Consider the following 17,258-nt stretch of genomic DNA (forward strand, 5'->3'; position numbering starts at 1 on the left):
CAGCCGTGTTTTCAAGCCTAGAAACAAACAACCCCAGAGATCAGCGCCACGGGAACCTTCAAAAGCAAAATATGGGTCAAGGAAATTCTGAGTCACAAAAGATACAGACAAGGGCGCCCCCTAGTGGCTCCGAGGCGCGCTTTCCTGGCGCGGGGAGATGATGGATGGACCTCGGCTCCCTGGCAATTTTATAGGAAAAATAAAAGGATTATTCATAACAGGAAGCCCAAGTACCTCACTTAAAGTGACAGCCGCATATCATTAAGATTTCCAAAGGAGTCGTATAAGCTGGTAAAATATTGAAGTATGAAAAGTTTCCATCATAAGTTAAACAGCAGTGGATATTTAAAAGTCTCTCATGCTCAGTCTGGAGAGGCGATGTCTTCAAATGCCTGGAGCCCGAGCCGGAGGCCATCACATTAGCATGACATGGACGCAGCCATAAATCCAAATTAAATACGCCAAATGGAATCAGGTTCTGCCGTGGTATTTGCCCCGGCGCCCTCATGCAACAGCTCCATCTCTGACCCTTCCAGTGACCGAAGCAGGCTCCTCCCAGCCAGGGAGGGAACAATAAATCTTTGGGTGCAGACTTGAAAGTGTGCAGGCCCAGAGCTCTGCATCTTAGGCCAAACTGCCGCTGGGTGTGGGGAATCACCCCTCGGGCAGCAAGTGCCCGACCTCTCGTGACCGCTCCCGGTCTCACCAGCTCTACCGGCCCCAGCACAGCCAGCGGCTGCCGTCCCTCTGCCCCTGCCAGTCCCACACAGGTCCACACACCGCGCGCGGGAAGAGCGCAGGGAAGAGTCCAGGCCACTCGCTGGACAGAGGCAGGGTGCCGGAATGCAGCTCAGGGAGGCCGGACCCTGGAGCTCAGTCCCGCATCCACGGGAGGACGGGGCCTCAGATTCCAGTTCCTTCCGCCCACGCAGCCACCAACCCCTGCCAGCTTGGCTCACCCTGAATCCGTACTCTCTGGTGCTTCCCTTGGGGAAATCACTCAAGCCCTGCACTGAGAGGATGTGACCCAGGGCCCAGTGTCCCCAGCTCTGTCCCCATCAGCTGTCACCGGGGGAGGGCGGGTGACAGCAGAACGAGGAGTCCTGTACTGAGGACTCCATGACAAACTGGGTAGGCCAGCTCTGGGGATTCTCAAGCCCAGGGATTACCCAGGAGCCCCTGGGGTGGACAAACGGGAAAACTGCTAGAAGGAGTTAACTCTGAAGAAAGGCGAGATGCAAGGGCAGGGGACAGGGCACGGGAGAGACAGACAGACAGATGGACATCGGTGACATTATGTGAGGACTCGGAGCCACCAGGCCTGACACCAGCTCTGCCTCAGGGCCAACAGATTCCTTCCCTTGTCCAAGCTGCTCGGAGGCGGGGGACTCTAATCTTTGCACACAGAAACAGCCTGAGTAATCACTTCTTCCACAGTGCTCCCTCCGCCCGGGCCAGGCCTCCCCTGGGCCGTGTAAAGGTGGAAGCCACAAAGTCCTCCTCACTAGTCAGACGTTGCACAAATACCTGCCTCTCCACCTCAGGGCCCAGCAAGGCCACCTCCCAGTCCTCTGTAGCCACCCACAGCCCGCAAGGTCAGAAGTAGTGTGTCACTCCTGGGTCAGACCCTTCTCGGGTGGACAAGGTCCTCCTGAGCCTCCGACGCTCTCTGTGACCAACAAACACAATGCAGTGCCACCTGTGTCCAAGAAGCCACCTGCAAGCCCAGCCCGTGTGCAGCAGGACAGGAGCCGTTTTGCTTCAAACCATCAAGATTTGGGGGTTATTTGTTACCCAGCAAAGTTGACAGATATACTCTGAGAAGAGGAAAAGGAGAAATGTAGACAGCATGCTATCATACAAAATAAACAGCAATAAATACGGGAAGCTAAAGAGAAAGCATTTCCATGTACGAGAGCCTTGGGTCGGGCTCAACAGATGTTTCCACCAGAGAAGGCCAGAAATGGCTACCAGAAGACACTGTTTTAATGTAGGACTATTTAAAAACACTTGCAAATTCTAGATAAAAAGGAAATTCAGGGCTGGGGATGTAGTTCAACAGCAGGCAGCATGCTGAGTTTGATCCCTAGGACTGCAGAAGGAGAGAGAGAGAGAGAGAGAGAGACTGGAATCAGCAATTTAGGAAATAACAATGTGATAAATGAAAATCTATGAAACAGGCTGACCCTATACTTAGAGAAGAACCGCAAACCCTTCAATGTTTTATTACTGAATAAAAAGAAAATAAAGAATTTGACTTTTCCAAACATTGATGACATTGAGACGGTGAAATTAAAAACAAAAGCACCTCGGGCTGAAGTTCATTAGAAATAAAGGGCCGGGGATTTAGCTCAGCGGCACAAGCGCCTGCCTGGCAAGCGCAGGGTCATGAGTTCGATCCCTGGTACCAAAAGAAAAAAAAGAAGCTAAGATTTGGGATTTAAAGAACAAGAGAACAGAGAGGTAGAACCGCGGCTGGCTCTCCCGGGGAGACGGTGACGCGGGTCAGCCCGCCCGGAGGGGAGGACACCCGCCCTCAGGCAGCCAACCACAGGCACGATCCCAGTGCAGCCCTGGACGCCACTGCCTGGCCACACCTCACGCTGGCCATCTCCCCAAGGCAAGGGGGACATCCACAGACCAAAACCTAAGCAGACTGCAAAGGCTGCCCAGGCTCCCTCCGGGATGGTGCCGCAGACCCCTTTCCCCGGCCTGCGGGGACGTGGCCTGTCCCTTCTAGGGCCCGCGGTAGAGGCCACCTCCTGGGAGAGACGGTGAGGAGAGACTGCAGGGCAGGGATCTGCAGACCGCGGCCCCAGATCAAACTGTGTGCGAACAGAGTTTTACTAGGGTGCAGCCAGGGTGGTGCCTGCTCCTGTCACCCCACAGTTCCCGGAAGAGGCCGCAGACACGGTCCCTGGGATGGAGCCGGAAACCAGCAGTGACAGAGCTCCCCGCACATCACTCTCTTGTCCCCCCATCCTGCTTTACCTTTGGTTTTTAATACCAAATTCCCCGAAAATAAGACCTACCAGCCTTGAAGACTAGAGACCAAAGACGCCAGCCGCAGCCACCCTACCCTGCCTTGGCAGAGCAGCCCCCGAGCAAGAGCACAGGGAGGCCGACTCTCCTGCAGCACCCTGGCCACCACCAGGCAACAACCAGCTAGGGCTTATTTTCGGGAAAATGCGCTGGACTTTACCTTTTGCACAGTTAGGCAGGTTTTGGCGACGCTAAGAGGACTCAGAGGTTCTGCCTGTCCCGTCCCCGTCCCCGTGCACACACGGCTGCCCCACACCACGGGGGCCAGCACGGTGGCCAGGCCCTTGCCCGAGCTGGCACTCCTGAGCGCCGAGACCCCCTTCCTGAGTCCCCCCGGCCGCCAGCTGCTCTGCTGTTCACCGTCCCGGCACTGATTCCCAGGAGCCTTTCCACAATTTTTCCTTCTAAGCCGGAGCCTTTGGCCTCACGTCCTGCCCCCTCAGAATCTCCTCCCTACGGCAGCTGCGTTTCTCAGTCACTTACTTTTCTGTTTGTCTGAGCTTCGTCCACCCAGCTCAAGAAAGCGCCCCCTCTGACCCCCAAGTCATAAAAATATTTTCCAATTCCAAACGAGACTCTTCGACCTCCTCAGCCTTTGTCCTCCATCCGCACGCAGCTCTCCCACCGCCCCACTCCACAGATGAGGAAGCTGAGGTGCACAGACCCCGAGCACACGGCCTGCTGCCCCGGGCTCCAGTCCCGCTCACAGACCACACGGCGGCTCGGGGCTTCTCAGGGCCACCCACACGCGCGCCTCCTCTCAGAGCTCCTTTGCACTCAACGCCACCTCCCAAGACTCCTCCGCCCCGATGCGTGCAGACGACCACTCTGTGTTGCAGTGTCCACTGTCTGAGGGACTCGGCCTTTTGGTTCTGAGCACTGGTATTAAACCCAGGACCTTCACACCATCCTCCAGACTCAGCCCTTTTTTTTTCTTTTTATTAGGGTTACTTTTCATTTCAAGACAGGGTCTCACCAAGCAGCTAAGCCCAAACTGGGCTCAGATTTGGAATCCTCCCGCCTCGGCATCCCAGAGGGCTGGGATTACAGGTGTGTCCCACCACACCCAGCTCATAAATCAGCCTGTTCACCGACGGCTGGGAGCAGCAGTGCTCTGAATCCCTGACCTTGAAGAGTTTGAAGCAGTTATTACAGCGGTGCTGGACATGCACTGCAGGCTGCAGTACGAGCTGACCACCGCGCGTGCGCGCGCGCACACACACACACACACACACACACACACACACACACACACTTGCACACACACGCGTACACACGCACACAACCTACCTCTCCAGTCTTTGCACCCCTGGAAGGCGGGGCTTGGGAGGGGGAGGGGCACGATTTCTCACCGTATTTGCATTTTCCTGATCCCTACGGACACAGCACACTCAAAGGCTTATTCCGTGCTCTGGTTTACAACTCCGGTTTTTCTCTTCCCAGCCTCTGCTCATTTTTTCTTTCTTCCACATCTACCTCATATTGATTTGGAAGAACTTTTTCTATAATCTCTCTTCTTTCTACTCTAATGTTAAATTTAAATTTTCTGAAGTTTGGGGATTCTTTTAATGCATCTGGAATTTATTCTGTGCATGCTGTGAAACCAGGGCTGAATGTCCTGCTTCCAGACAGCTGACTGTACCCTGTGGTCATCCAGTGACCACTCCCAACCCGGTCCCCAGAACCTCCTGGCGGTCCACACCCAGCCGATCCGGCCTAGCAACGTACGTCAAGACGGTGTGCACCCAGCTAGCGAAGGTGCCGTTGCCAGCCTTGTTAGTACTTCCTGTTAACGTGTGTAAGTGTTTTATTAACCCCAAGGTGGGGATGATGGCGTGGACCTGAGATTCCCGTCAGCCCGCCAGTGCACATAAAGCCGTCTGCCTTCTAAGTTCCTTGGCTCTCCCATCCGGCTCGATCCCACATTTCTGCAACATGGGGAGGGGGTGTCTCGGGTACCAGGTGAGAGTGAGGTAGGAGAACTAAGCTCTGGGGTGCTGTCGCACAGTGGGGATGCAGTTAACGGTGACGTATCAGAAGACAGGACTGTCAGTGTAGACAGGTAACGCTGGGGTCTGCGCACTGACTCTGGATCTCAGTGATCTGAGGACCATGAGTGTGGGCCACCACCCCGCACCCCACAGACAGGAGCAGTATGTGTGCATTAAAAACAGGATGGAAGCTGCCAATGACACCAGAATTAGCACACGAGGATGTTAACGGAGTTTACACTGCATCTGAAATGACGCTGGCGGAAAGGTGCCTGCCACCCACGCGAGCAGACAATTGAGCCACACCGCAGTTCCCCCCTTATGCACGAGGCGCACAGTGAGGGGAAACAGAATCAGGGGACCGTCAGATACACATAAAATACAAGCACCGAAAAGCGGCAGTTAAAGCCTTCAGAGCCTCTGCTTCGATGAAGGGAGGGAACCCACCAGGGTGTGGTCTGTCCCGAAGCAATCCACCTAAGTTTGGGGACCTGAATATTCTCAGCGAGCCCAGAAAATCCCAGATCAGGTAAAGAGAGGTCAGTACACCAAGCTCTGGGCCCCCAGAAAGTTCAGTTCACCCAGATCAGTTTCTGCAAACTACAGTCCCAACCCCTGAAGAGAATCACACACAGGGAGAGAGTCACGGGCTCCTCTGTGCCAGGACTCGAGCCACAGCCAGGAAAGTGGGCGTGTCCTGCCCGGACCAGGCACTGAAACTGATGCTGCCCTTCCCCATGTGCCCATCTGGACCTGCCAGAAGGCCAGGGTGACCCCGTGGCTGAAGTCGGCACCTCCCTTGCCAGGAGGGCTCCTGAGCCCAGGAGGGGGGCATGGCCTGCGAGGTGGCTCCAAGGCCACCTTCCCCCACATCTCCGTCACCACAGCTCAGGCTCCCAACCCCAGGGAACAGCCAGCCGCGGCTCTCCGCACCCACACTCCTGCGTGTCCATCTCCATCCTGGGCACCAGCGCGGTCCCTCGGCTCACACCCCAGCCTGAATCTCCTCCATAAAACCACACCTTCGAGCCCCAGGTCCCTAGTCACAAACCCTGTGTCCAGGTGAGCCAGAGACGCTTCGCATAGTGCCAAGCTGAGCTGGCCTCGAGGTCCTCACAGCCCTGTGGGGCACAGGTGACAGAGCTCGGGGCCAGGCTTTATCACCCCGTCCAACTCAGGGAAAAGTCAACCTACTGATTCCAATCAAGGCCCTCTGGGTTTTCCCACAGGAAGAGGGCACCTCACACCGCCACGTGCTTGGGAACCCAGCCCCAGCTGTGGGTAGGCTCACCTGTGGGGGGCGAGGCGGGCGTGGGGGGCCTCTTGCAGGGGCGAGGCTCCGACCGGGGCGCCTGGGTGTGCACTGCAGGGCTGTCCAGGCGCTCCTCGGGGCTCAGCGAGAACCGGAAATGCACCGTCCCTGCCTCCACTTGCTTCACCTGCAACAGAGCCAAAGGAGCCCTGAGGCCACCTTGCCTCGGCCACCGCAGGGACTCAGCAGCCAACACAGCAGCCAGCCCAGGCCACGCATTCTCAGATGATCAGTGAGCCCAAAGACTTATTAATCCAGGGTAAAAACGATCCACTGTGGCATTAAAATCCCAGCTCATATGGGCTATTCCAGAATGGAATTAATCCGAATAGAAATACATTTTAAATCTGTTTAATAAGTCCCACTACGTTTAGCTTCTTAATTAACATGGAAAACGGACTTTAAATTTTGTGTTCTTAAATATAAAAATTTAAAAAAAAAGAAAAAAAAAATAAATTTTGTGTTCTATGGGTTTGAACACAGGCACAGATGCAGAGCAACCAGCACCAGTCAGGATTCAGGTGGTGCCACCCCTTGAGCTGGGGGCACTCAGTGGCCACACCCCATGCCCACCCCCACCCCCCAGCCCTGCAGGCACCACCAGCTCGTCCAGTACCTCAGTTTGGTGTTGGTGACAATGTGCAAACAAAACTGTAAGGTTTATAAACACAGAACTCTTTTTGTTCTGGAAACAACCCACGTCCTGGAGCACATTAGGCAAGTGCCCCACCGCTGAGCTATATCCCCTGGCCTTCTTCACACTTTATTTTGAGACAAGCTGTCTCACCAAGCCACCGAGGCTGAGCTGGAACTTGAAATCATCCCGCCTCACCCTCATGAGGAGCTGGAATTACAGGCACGGGCAACCACACCCCAGCTACAACGTATGACTTTCGAGACTGTGTCTTTCTCTCAACGTGGTGCAGAGGAGGTCACCCAAGCGGTCACCCACATAATGATAGCACGCTCCTTTTCACTGCTGAGTAGTACTCCACTGTGCGGGTGTAGTGCTGGCTCCTGTTCACCACCCGTTAGGAGGAGCGGGGTTCTGGCCAGGTCAGTAACTATAAACACAGCTATAGTGAACTGGACACAAAGATTCCTGAGTGAAGCCCATTCTTCATTTCTCTAAGGTGAGACCGTTCAGGCATATTTAATTATAATGTTGTCTATTCAGTTGTATAAGAAACGCACACACTGTGATTTACTTCTGAACTATTCCATTCCTCTCTGCAGCTCCTTCCCCAGGAGCAGACTATAGTCTCCCCATTATTCTGGTCTCTGATCCCTAACCCACAGGAGGTGGCGGTGTGGCAGAGGATGGCTCTCCAGGGCTCAGTGGCTGCGTGTCTCGAGCCTCATTTTGTACGAGTTGTTCTCACGAGGGAAGCTGAGTTTCACCCGAGGCCCTGTCTTTGGTGAAGGACGGCTGTGGGCTCCCAAACAGACAACGGGAAACACAGCGCCGTCTTGCAGGGGACCCCAGCACTCACCCCATGTTACTCATTTTATAAGTCATTCAACTCGACCTGCCAAGGTCCCGTTTAAGCACGACAGCAGTGAGTCCCGGGCTCTGCTTCCCCGGACACGCTGGTTTTGACCAAGGTAACATCAGCCTTGTGGATGAACTGGGAGCTCACCGGCCTCTTCTGTTTTCTGGAAGAAACCGTGTAAAACAGACGTTGTCTCCCTTTAAATGTCTAGCAGAGCGCAAGGTGATTAGGCCTGATATTTATTTCCCTTCGAGGTTTTAAACAATGAATTACACTTCCATCATGGTTACAGAAATGACGGCTTGCCTGCCTATTTGGGGTGAATTCCGGCCGTGGACAGATGACAGTGATTTCCCGCCGTCCCTGGACCCCGGCAGAGCTGCTCACGGCCTCGCGGTGTGGGCTACACAGCCCCGAGTCTTCCGTTCCGAGCACTGCGATTTGTGTTCTCGTTTCGTTAGAAGCTCATCAGCTTGACAGCTCTTTTCAAAGAATCGGGTTTTCTGTTTCACTTTTTTCTGTTTTTTAATCCACTGTGTCTCTGTTTTTAATTTCAGAGGTTTCTGCTCTTGACTATTGACTTTTCTTCTTGCTTTAGGTTTACTTTGCTTTTCCAGGTTCTAAAGGCAGAAGATTAGATTGATCGAAGGTTTTTGTTCCAGTAAAAGGACTTGGCGCTGCAAGGCTCTGTCCAAGCCAGGACGCACCTTACACACTCCCCGTGCCGTGTCTCCATTTCTGTTTAGATCAGTCCACCGTGCGTTTTCTCTGGAGGTTTCCTCTTAGACTTACGGATTATTTACAAACGTACTGCTTGGTAATTTTTTGTTTGCTTGTTGTCTCTCTTCTGTTTTGTGGAACAAGGTCTTGCTGTGTAGTTCAAGGTGGCCTTGAATTCACTCCGTAGCCCAGGATGGCCTCAAACTCAGGGCAATTCTCCTGCCTCAGCCTCCCGAGTACTGGATGTTTAATAATCCTTATATTGTTATTGTTAATGATTTTAGTTTAATTCCACTGTGACCAGGTTATACCTTGAATGGTTTCAATTCTCGTTAGATTGTCACTGGCTTTATGCCTGGGATGTGTCTATCCCGGTGACCGTTCCTCATGGACTTGGGAAGCCTATTCTGCTGCTGGTACGTAGAGCACCAGCGAATGACGGCCGGATTCAGCTGGAGGAGGACGTCCTCCAGTCTTCTCCGCCCCTCGAGGTTTCTGGCTACTTAGGAAGGAGCGGCAAAGTCTCCAGCCTCAACAGCGGATTTCTCCGTTCCTCTGTTGGCTTCCACAGGTCTGCTCTGCATACTCTGAAGGTCTCTGCGGAACACAAACACTGTCCGCACCGTGATGTCTCCAGGCCACCGTGTCTTTCAGCAGCTGTGATGTCTCTCTCAGTTTCTCGAAACTTCTCTGACTCCAAGTCCACTTTGCATGCTATCCACGTGGTCCCTCAATTCTCTGTAATGTGTAAGTGAAATGCTTTCTATTCTTTGCTTTTAACCTACATGGTTGTATTTATTTATGTATGTATGTTTCTTTGTGGTTTGTCTTGCTACGTGGCTCTGTCTGGCCTTGAACTCACTAGGAAACCCCAGGCTGACCTCAGACTTGAGGCCCTCCTCCTGCCTCAGCCTCTTGAGAGCTGAGAGTACAGATATGTGCCACCACACCTAGCTACGTGGTTATATTTAAAATAAAAAGCTTCCTTTTCATGCAGTCTGACGATCTCTGACTTCAAGGGGATGTTTAGACAACTGACACTTAGATGTAATTATTAGTACTTTGGATTCAGGACCACCATTTTATGACTATTTGCTTCCAGTTTTTCATCTCGTGTCCCGTCTGTCTTTGTTACAGTTTGTATCTTGATGTCCCCCAAAGCCTCATGTACTCGTGGGTCGGGGGGTGGCTTTCAAAGGCGGCTGAATCTAGAGTTTGTGCTGATTCAGTGCTGCCCTGGCCGTGTGAGTGTTGCAGCCGCCCTGGGGCAGCCTCTGAACAATACAAGAGAGGGAAAGAGGCCTGCTCCTCCCTTCTGCCCTTTTGCTCTTGTTGCTTCTGGTATCTGCTCCACCAGCATGAACCGTTTCTCCCCTGCCATGTGCCACCCTGCCTCGGAGCCAGCGGATTATGGACTGAAACCTCCACACACTGTGAGCTAAACAAGCCTTTCCTTCCCTCATTCTGGGCGTCGCGGAGTTTGTCAGAGCAATGAGAGAAAAGTAACCAAGGCAGTCCTCTTTTTAATTCTCATTTTATCTACCTGTTTGACATTTAACTCTCTCTTCATATCTTATTTTGGTGGCCGCTTTAGGTTTTAAATATAAATTCCTGCCAGAGGTGGTGACACGCATCCGTAACCCCAGCATGGAGGAAGCTGAGACAGGAGGACTGCCAGGAGTCTGAGGCCAGCCTGGACTGCACAGCAAGACCCTGTCTCAAAAGACAAACGAAGAATAGGACTCGAGAACAAAAGAATGCTCTCCCTCCTCATCACTTCTGAGGCTCCACACCCCTATTTCCGACTGCATGCCCTGCTTCTAGCTGAAGAAACCCCTCCAGCAGCTCCTTCAGAAGGGGCCGGTGGTGGATGGATTCTCGTTCCCACACCGTGCAGGTCTTTGTGTAACCCTGCCCTGCTGTGAGTCTCTGGGGTCGGCACTCTGGGGTCCAGGGCTTCCTGCTCCTGCCTTTTAAATGTTCCCCGCGTCCTTCCAGCCTCGAGGCTCCTGACAAAGAATCCACGGCACCTGGGTGACCCATTCTCTGGAGCACTGCTCCTTTTCCCCTGGCTGTTTTCACGATTACTTCCCTTGCCTTCGGGTTCCAGGAGTCCGCGCATGTCTAGGCCTGGAGCTCCACATTTCTCTTTGGTGTTGACTCAACTTCTTGGATCTGGAAGTTCATGAGTTTTGCCAAACAATCCTTGTCTGATTGCTTCCTTGCATATTCTGTCCCACACCACAGGCCTTCTGTTCTCCTGGGACGCCGCGGACACGGGGTCAGTCTTTCGGTCCTGCCCCGCAGGGCGCTCTGTCCACTGTCTTCCAATCAGTCTTCTCTGCTTTCCAGCTGGACTCATGCCATGGATTCACCTCCAGGTCCACTGGTGTTCCTGCCATCACCACCCTGCTTGGACCCTCCGCAGCGAATTTTTAATTTTGGTTACTTTATTTTCAATTCTAAACATTCCACGCCATTCATTTTTATATCTTTTGCCTCTGTATTAAGACTTTCCATCCTTCCATTTGTTTCAAGGCGCTTCTTGAATGTTCTTACTTACAAAAGCATTTTTATAATGGCTGCTTAATGTCTTTGTCCAGCAGTTCCGACACTGTGTGACCTCAGTGCTGATGCATGTTAAACGTCTTTTCCCAACAAGTGCAGGTTTCCCAGACTCTCTGCCTGCCGGTTAACTTTAGACTGCGTTATGAACATCTCGGATGTCACCTTAGGAGAGGCTGAGGCTGCTTTAAATCCCCTGAGGAGGAACCGCAGACTGGGGGTCCGGGCTGCAGTTTCTGAGCAGCCTCCTGTGAGCAGCGGATGTGCGTCCCTAAAGCCGGCGCAGTGCCCACAGGTCTGTCCTGAACATGCTCCTCCCGCGGGCAGCTCTGAGACTGACCATATCTGCCCACAGTGCAGGGCTCAAACCCCTTGGCCTGCCCTTTGGGGTCAGAGCTACATGCCTGCAGCCTGGGAAGAGCCCGGGTTCTGTCAGCTGCTGCAGCCGCTCCTGAGCTCCTCCCGGGGTCCCCTCCATTCCGGGGCCTCTGGATTGCCCAGCCAGCCCTGCCTTACTGCACGCTTCCTGAGCCAAATCAAGGCCCACCAGCGAGGGGTGGTGTGGAGAGAGTTAGGGGCCCACTCTCACTACTGGAAGTCAGTCTGTAATGTCCAAAATTGGTAAAGTATGAAAGCACAATCAAAGCATATTATCTGGAAAACAAAGGTAAATATCCTAAGTCACAGTGAAGAATTGAAAGCAGCAGTTTCTAGAGACACAAATTATTTTGACAAAGCAGACAATCATTTGCTCAGGGGAAAAAAGGCAGGAGTTATTTAAAAAGAAAACATAATCATGATGTGTCACTTTGTTTCCCAGTAAACAACAATAAAATAATCATTAGCGACATAAACCCTAAAATCTCTTTAGCCAAAGACTGGGGATATTTATAACCTTTGTGCTTTTCTTAATCTGTGCCACTGCCGCCCACCCGTTAACTCCACGACCCCTGGGAACTTGCAGGTGCTCAATGAAAGGTCACTAGATGGACACAGGACCAGACAGATGACTGGGTCACCTGGCCGGGCAGAGGTGAGGACACCCAGGCTCCCAGCAGGTCTGTGCTGACTGGGAAACACGCAGAGGCCGTGCTTCACCATGCAGAGCCCACGGAGGCCAGGACACCAGTGTCACCTGCCGGATTTTCCATTTAGGCCAGTGATCCTCTCCCTGGGGCAACTCTGTCCCCCAAGAGACACGAGGCAGTGTCTATGTACACTGTGACTGTCACAACTGGGGGCGTCCGTGGCAGAAAGATGACACAGGCCCGAGCTGCTGCAGGTCCTCTCAGAGCACAAAGCAGCCCTGCAGGGATGCTGCCCAACCCTGAGAGGGACTGGGGCTGAGAGACCGCAGTGCAGGCGTGGTGCTGCCCACGGCAAACGGCAGTGCTGGGCATGCTGGTGTCCAAGGGACAGGCACACCTTTGCACACTTGTGCCACACACAGTCTGCACAATTACAAAAAAAGGCAGGACCCGCATGACCAGCCAAGACACATGCACACACACACAGGAAGGGGGCAGGCAGGGTGGCGATGGCCTCAGGATTTCTGGAGGCTATTTTCTAATAAGGGCCCCAGCCAGACCATGTGGGAAGCAGCAAAACACGGTCCCATAATGAGAGACATTTCTTAGAGAAAAGCTGCGCCGTCAGCTGATCCTCTCCTCGGGTCCCCAAAGCATCGCTCAGATCGTAAATAACAACACTGAAAATAATATCTGTTGCCAGAGTCAGCACAGAAGTGACACACCGAAATAGCAGGTACAGCCTCCCTCAGAAAGGTAACAGAGGGCTAAAAGGCCCAGTGCTCTGCTGACACCGGGAAGGACTGCGGGGACCCCACTACCGCTCAGAGCACCAGGACGGACCCGCACACAGCCAGGACACAGCGGGCCTCGATCATCGGAGAATGACCCTCCAAGGCCCCCCTGGGCAGGGGCAGCCCGGGGACGCGATGCCCACACGCAGCTTCGCCTGCCCGACTCTCCCTGCTTTCCAGGTTGCAGTGTGGGAATGTTCATTTCAGAATGTTTCTCAAAACCTGGGGATTTCTGCCACGGACCTGCGTCCATACAGCTGACAGAGCGAGGGCCACACAGGTGACTGACAGGTCACACACACAGGCAGGGGGCGAGGGGCTGACGGCTCATGCCACACAGCCCACCTGCCTGACCGGGGCCCCAGAGGCCACCGCCCAGGCTCGAAAGGTCTCCAGGGGGAACAGGGCCGTGATCAGTCTGTATCTGACTAGGACGCGGCCATCCTCTCTGCCTTTCCGGGGCACATCCAGGTGGACATCAGAAGCATCACATTACCTCCTCGGAGCTCCTGCTGTCTGAGGGCGCCTTATAGACCAGGCAGCGTGAGGGGCTGGGCCCGGGCCCACCCTGCAGGGGCAAGGTGACCCTTCCATCACTGGCGTCCAGTTCAGGGTTCCAGACAGCCCAGCGGACCATGCGCATGCTCGCCAGGTTGGACAAAGACGAGACGGATGCTGCCTGGAGTCAGAGAAAGGAAATCGAATGTGAGTTATCAGGAAACCACCAGGAAGGCGGCAGACATGGAAAATTCACCCAGAGCCCGGGAGCCAGGGGCAGGCCACCAGCCCCATTTTACATAAGGAACTGAGGCAGGAGACCCGGCAGCAGCCCCGAAGTCTAACCAGGGCCCCTTCCCACCCTTCTCTGGTTCAAGGGGGCCACGGCTCCCCGCCCTCCATGTCCAGCACAGCTGTCTCCTGTTCTCTCGAGGATGCATCTGCCATAGCAACTCCTCCTCAAATCCATCAGGACACCACCTAGGACAGCACTTTCCTGGGGTGTAGGGAGGGAGGGGGTGTATTCTAGGGCTGTTGGCACAAACCCTAAACATTCGATTCCTCAGTGTGACTCCCCAACATCAGAGGTCAGTGAGGTGCAGGCTACTGTGCTGCTCCTTCCCTGGCTCCATCACTGGTCCCATGACAGGAGGGGACCCAGAGGGACCCCTGGGCAGCCACAGATGAGAAGAGAGCCCCTTCCACAAGGGCCGAGCCAGGTCTTGACTCAGCAGTCTTTTAAGGTCGCCCCATTTATCCATGCATGTTTTTCTGAGTGGTGGGGAGACTACAGCTGAGCTCAGGTCTGTGTCGGAGACCAGACTGTCCCTCGGCCCAGCGCTGAGCACTGTGGTTTACACCTGGCAGAGGGCTTCGGAGGTGACAGGGCCCTCGGTCCTGTGATGCCTCTGTGGCCCTCGGTAGGCAGAGTGAATTCAGACAGCCGCCAAGGGCAGCACAAGCTGGGACAAAGAGTCCTGCAGACCGGCCTGGCCCTCACAGCCGGAGCAGCCAGGGAGCCGCAGCCAGCAATGGCACCCGAGGGCGCTCAGACAAGCCACTTAACTGCCACCAGAGAGCACAAACCTGGGCAGCTGTGGCCGCAGGAAGGGGTGGCCTAGAAGGAGAGAAGCAGCCCAGAGATGCCTGGGACCAGCCCAGGGTCATCCTCAAGGAAGAAAGACACCCGGAGAAGCCCAGACTCATGTGCCCAGGGCTGCCGGACCACAGCAGGCAGCCCCTTCCAGATACCCCAGTGCTGATGCCCTCCTCTGATTGCCTTGTGTCCACTGCAGTGAAAACCCACGGCTTCGAGGTGCTCCCCTGCCGCTCAGCTAGACCGAGAACCAGCTGTCCCCTGCAGCAGGCCCAGGCTGACCATCACCACGGCTGCACGGGACATCACAGGCTGGATGGCACCACATTTGTGCCCTGAGGGGACACACCGGGATTTCATGCTCTGCCCGCTCGGTGAGAAAACCTCGGGCCTGAAAGAACGTGCAGAGTCATAAGAAGCAGGAGCCGAGGTTCAGGACCCTGAACCACCCTCAGTGTTGGCAGCGATGAGCCTCTGGCCCAGCCACCGGCTGCGGAAGGTCAGAAAGGTGCTGAGCTGTGCCTGAGGACCACACAATGCTGGATACGAACCTGCTGACTTGTTTCTGTTTTTGTTTTTGTTTTCTGAGACAAAGTTGTGCTACCTACCCCAGCCTAGCCTTCAACTCAAGGCGATCTTCCTGCCTCAGCCTCCCTACTAGGGCTGGGATTGTGAGTTTGCCCACCACACTAAAATGACAGTATCAGGGAAAACTGGTCACCGAATCCACTTCAGGACTCAGCAGCATCAAAGCCACCTTTGCAAACAGCCATCTGTGAAAAAAACAAGCTTATCACAGGGTCAAAAATAAACCATGCCGCTGAGCTGTGAGGCTATCTGTGCAACTCCTGGCTTCAGTGTTCAGATGAGGTGGTTCAGACACCTCGTTTCCCACCCTCTCAGTCCTTGTGGGTTCCTTTGTCCTCAGCAGGTATCGATCTCCTCTGTGAAGTGTCTGTCAGTTACATGAGCGTCCATTTCTCCTCACTCCATGCTGTGCAGGTTTAGCAAAGCGAGACCCTCTCTCCCTGGGACCCGGCGGGATGATGCCCCCTGCCAGCGTTAGCCTGCACTCTGGATACAGGGACTCTGGGCAGACAGGACCTCCCAGAGCCTTCGGGGACAAGGAAAAGGCTCAGTGCACCCAGGACTGTGGGCAGAGTGGGAGCAGGTGTTCAGCGGGCTCCGCCCATCCGTGAGCTCACCTTGCCAGCACAGTGGCCCACACCTGTAATCCCAGCTACTCAGGAGGCTGAGGCAGGAGGGTGGCTTGAGCCCAGGAGCTCAAGGCCGGCCTGGGCCTCAAACTGAGACTTTGTCTCAAAGGAAAAAAACAGATTAATATCAAGATGCAGGCAAAGCTACAGCAGAAACTGCCTGGGTCTAGGAGATACTACAATCCAGGGCCCCTGAGGTGGGCAAGGGAGCATGAAAGATCTGCCATCCCAGTGCCCGGAAGCTCAATGCATGGAGAGATAAGATCACGCCGGGATCTGAGCAGAAGCTGCACACACAGGACAGAGGGAGATGGGAGACGGAGCAGACGGAAGGGCCAGGGACCCACCAGGGCAGAGAGGGGACCAACAGCCACAGGCCAGGGACCAGCCTGCTCCTCTGAGGAGCCCGGCCTGAGCAGACACCCTGAACCGGGCCAGCAGAAGCTTCCCATGGCCCTGGAAGTGTAGGAGGAAGCTCACTGTGAGCCACCGTCGTGGGCATTGGCAGGATGGCCCCAGGGAACTCTCAGGGTCCCCAAAGGCTCTGACCACAGTTAATGAATTTGGGGACAACTGAGAATGGGTGCTACAGTGTGCACCTCAGTGTCTGCGGGTTTCTGCACGAGCTTTTTCTCCTGTGCCCTGGCCTAGCTTTAAGATACTAAAAACGATGATCCACAAAAGCAAAACAGAAACCCAGTGCAGCAAACACCCACAAGGGACAGAGTGCCACATTGCAAACAGCACAGAGAGGAGAAGCCCCTTGTCCCTAGGGGGCGAGTGGTGCTGGGAACCCGATGGCCACAGGACAGGGAGACAGCGGCTCCCAGTCCACACAGAGGGGCGGACGGGCCAGCCCCACACAGCACCCGTGTTTAGATCCACCCTGGCGACAAACAGGAGGGGGCAGCCCAGAAAGGAAGCTTCGAGGCCTGGGACACAGAGTGGGTCCTCCATAGCAGGTACTCCAGGCAAACAGGCAACGGGGGTGAAGGGACCGTCAGACCAGGCCCAGGCTCCACGCCGCGGCAGATGGACAGACGGGCGGCAGGCAGACCGGTGAAGCGAGCATTAAGAACAGGGGAGGACGTAACTCGAAGTGGACATGGTGACAGAAGGGCCCACCTGCAGGTCTAGGGCCTGACTTCACACATGGGGACCGACACCCCAGACCATACCTCAGCCCCAGGTGGGGGAGGCGAGGCAAGGCCTCCGGGCTCCATGGCCAGCTGTGGAGAGACCACCCTGAGACCCCCAAAATTCTAAACCTAAGTGTGGGGACAGTGGCGGTGTCAGTGACAGTGGCAGTGATGGGCCTGCAGCTGGGTTCTCTCTGCAGCGGTGCAGACGCTGAGCCCTGAGGAAGGGACCGGAGGTTAGGAGCCTGGGGTGCGGTGGGTCCATGTCCACATGTCCAGCCTCTCCTAGCTCTGTCCACCAGAAAACAAGGACGGCCAGCAAGCGTCTCTGACCAGGGGAGTGGAAGGGGACGCAACAGCCAG

General features: G+C 54.8%; 1 protein-coding gene across 16 annotated transcripts in view; it reads right to left on the bottom strand.

Annotated features, from left to right (window-relative positions):
- The window catches only part of Nphp4 (nephrocystin 4), an 88,496-nt gene that overhangs the window by 32,299 nt on the left and 38,939 nt on the right, over positions 1 to 17,258 (bottom strand). For all 16 annotated transcript variants that reach the window (XR_010042880.1, XR_010042878.1, XR_010042879.1 and 13 more), the window contains 2 exons: positions 13,442 to 13,624; positions 6,325 to 6,472 (listed from right to left, as the gene is read on the bottom strand). Coding sequence is in view for 12 of the 16 variants with exons in the window: in XM_063235377.1 (XP_063091447.1) it covers positions 6,325 to 6,472; positions 13,442 to 13,624 (331 nt within the window). In the remaining 4 variants the exon portion in view is untranslated. The remainder of the gene's footprint in view (positions 1 to 6,324; positions 6,473 to 13,441; positions 13,625 to 17,258) is intronic.

Source organism: Cavia porcellus, unplaced genomic scaffold, assembly GCF_034190915.1.
Source record: "Cavia porcellus strain 051 isolate PalLab524CR breed Dunkin Hartley unplaced genomic scaffold, mCavPor4.1 scaffold_25, whole genome shotgun sequence".
NCBI lineage: Eukaryota > Metazoa > Chordata > Mammalia > Rodentia > Caviidae > Cavia > Cavia porcellus.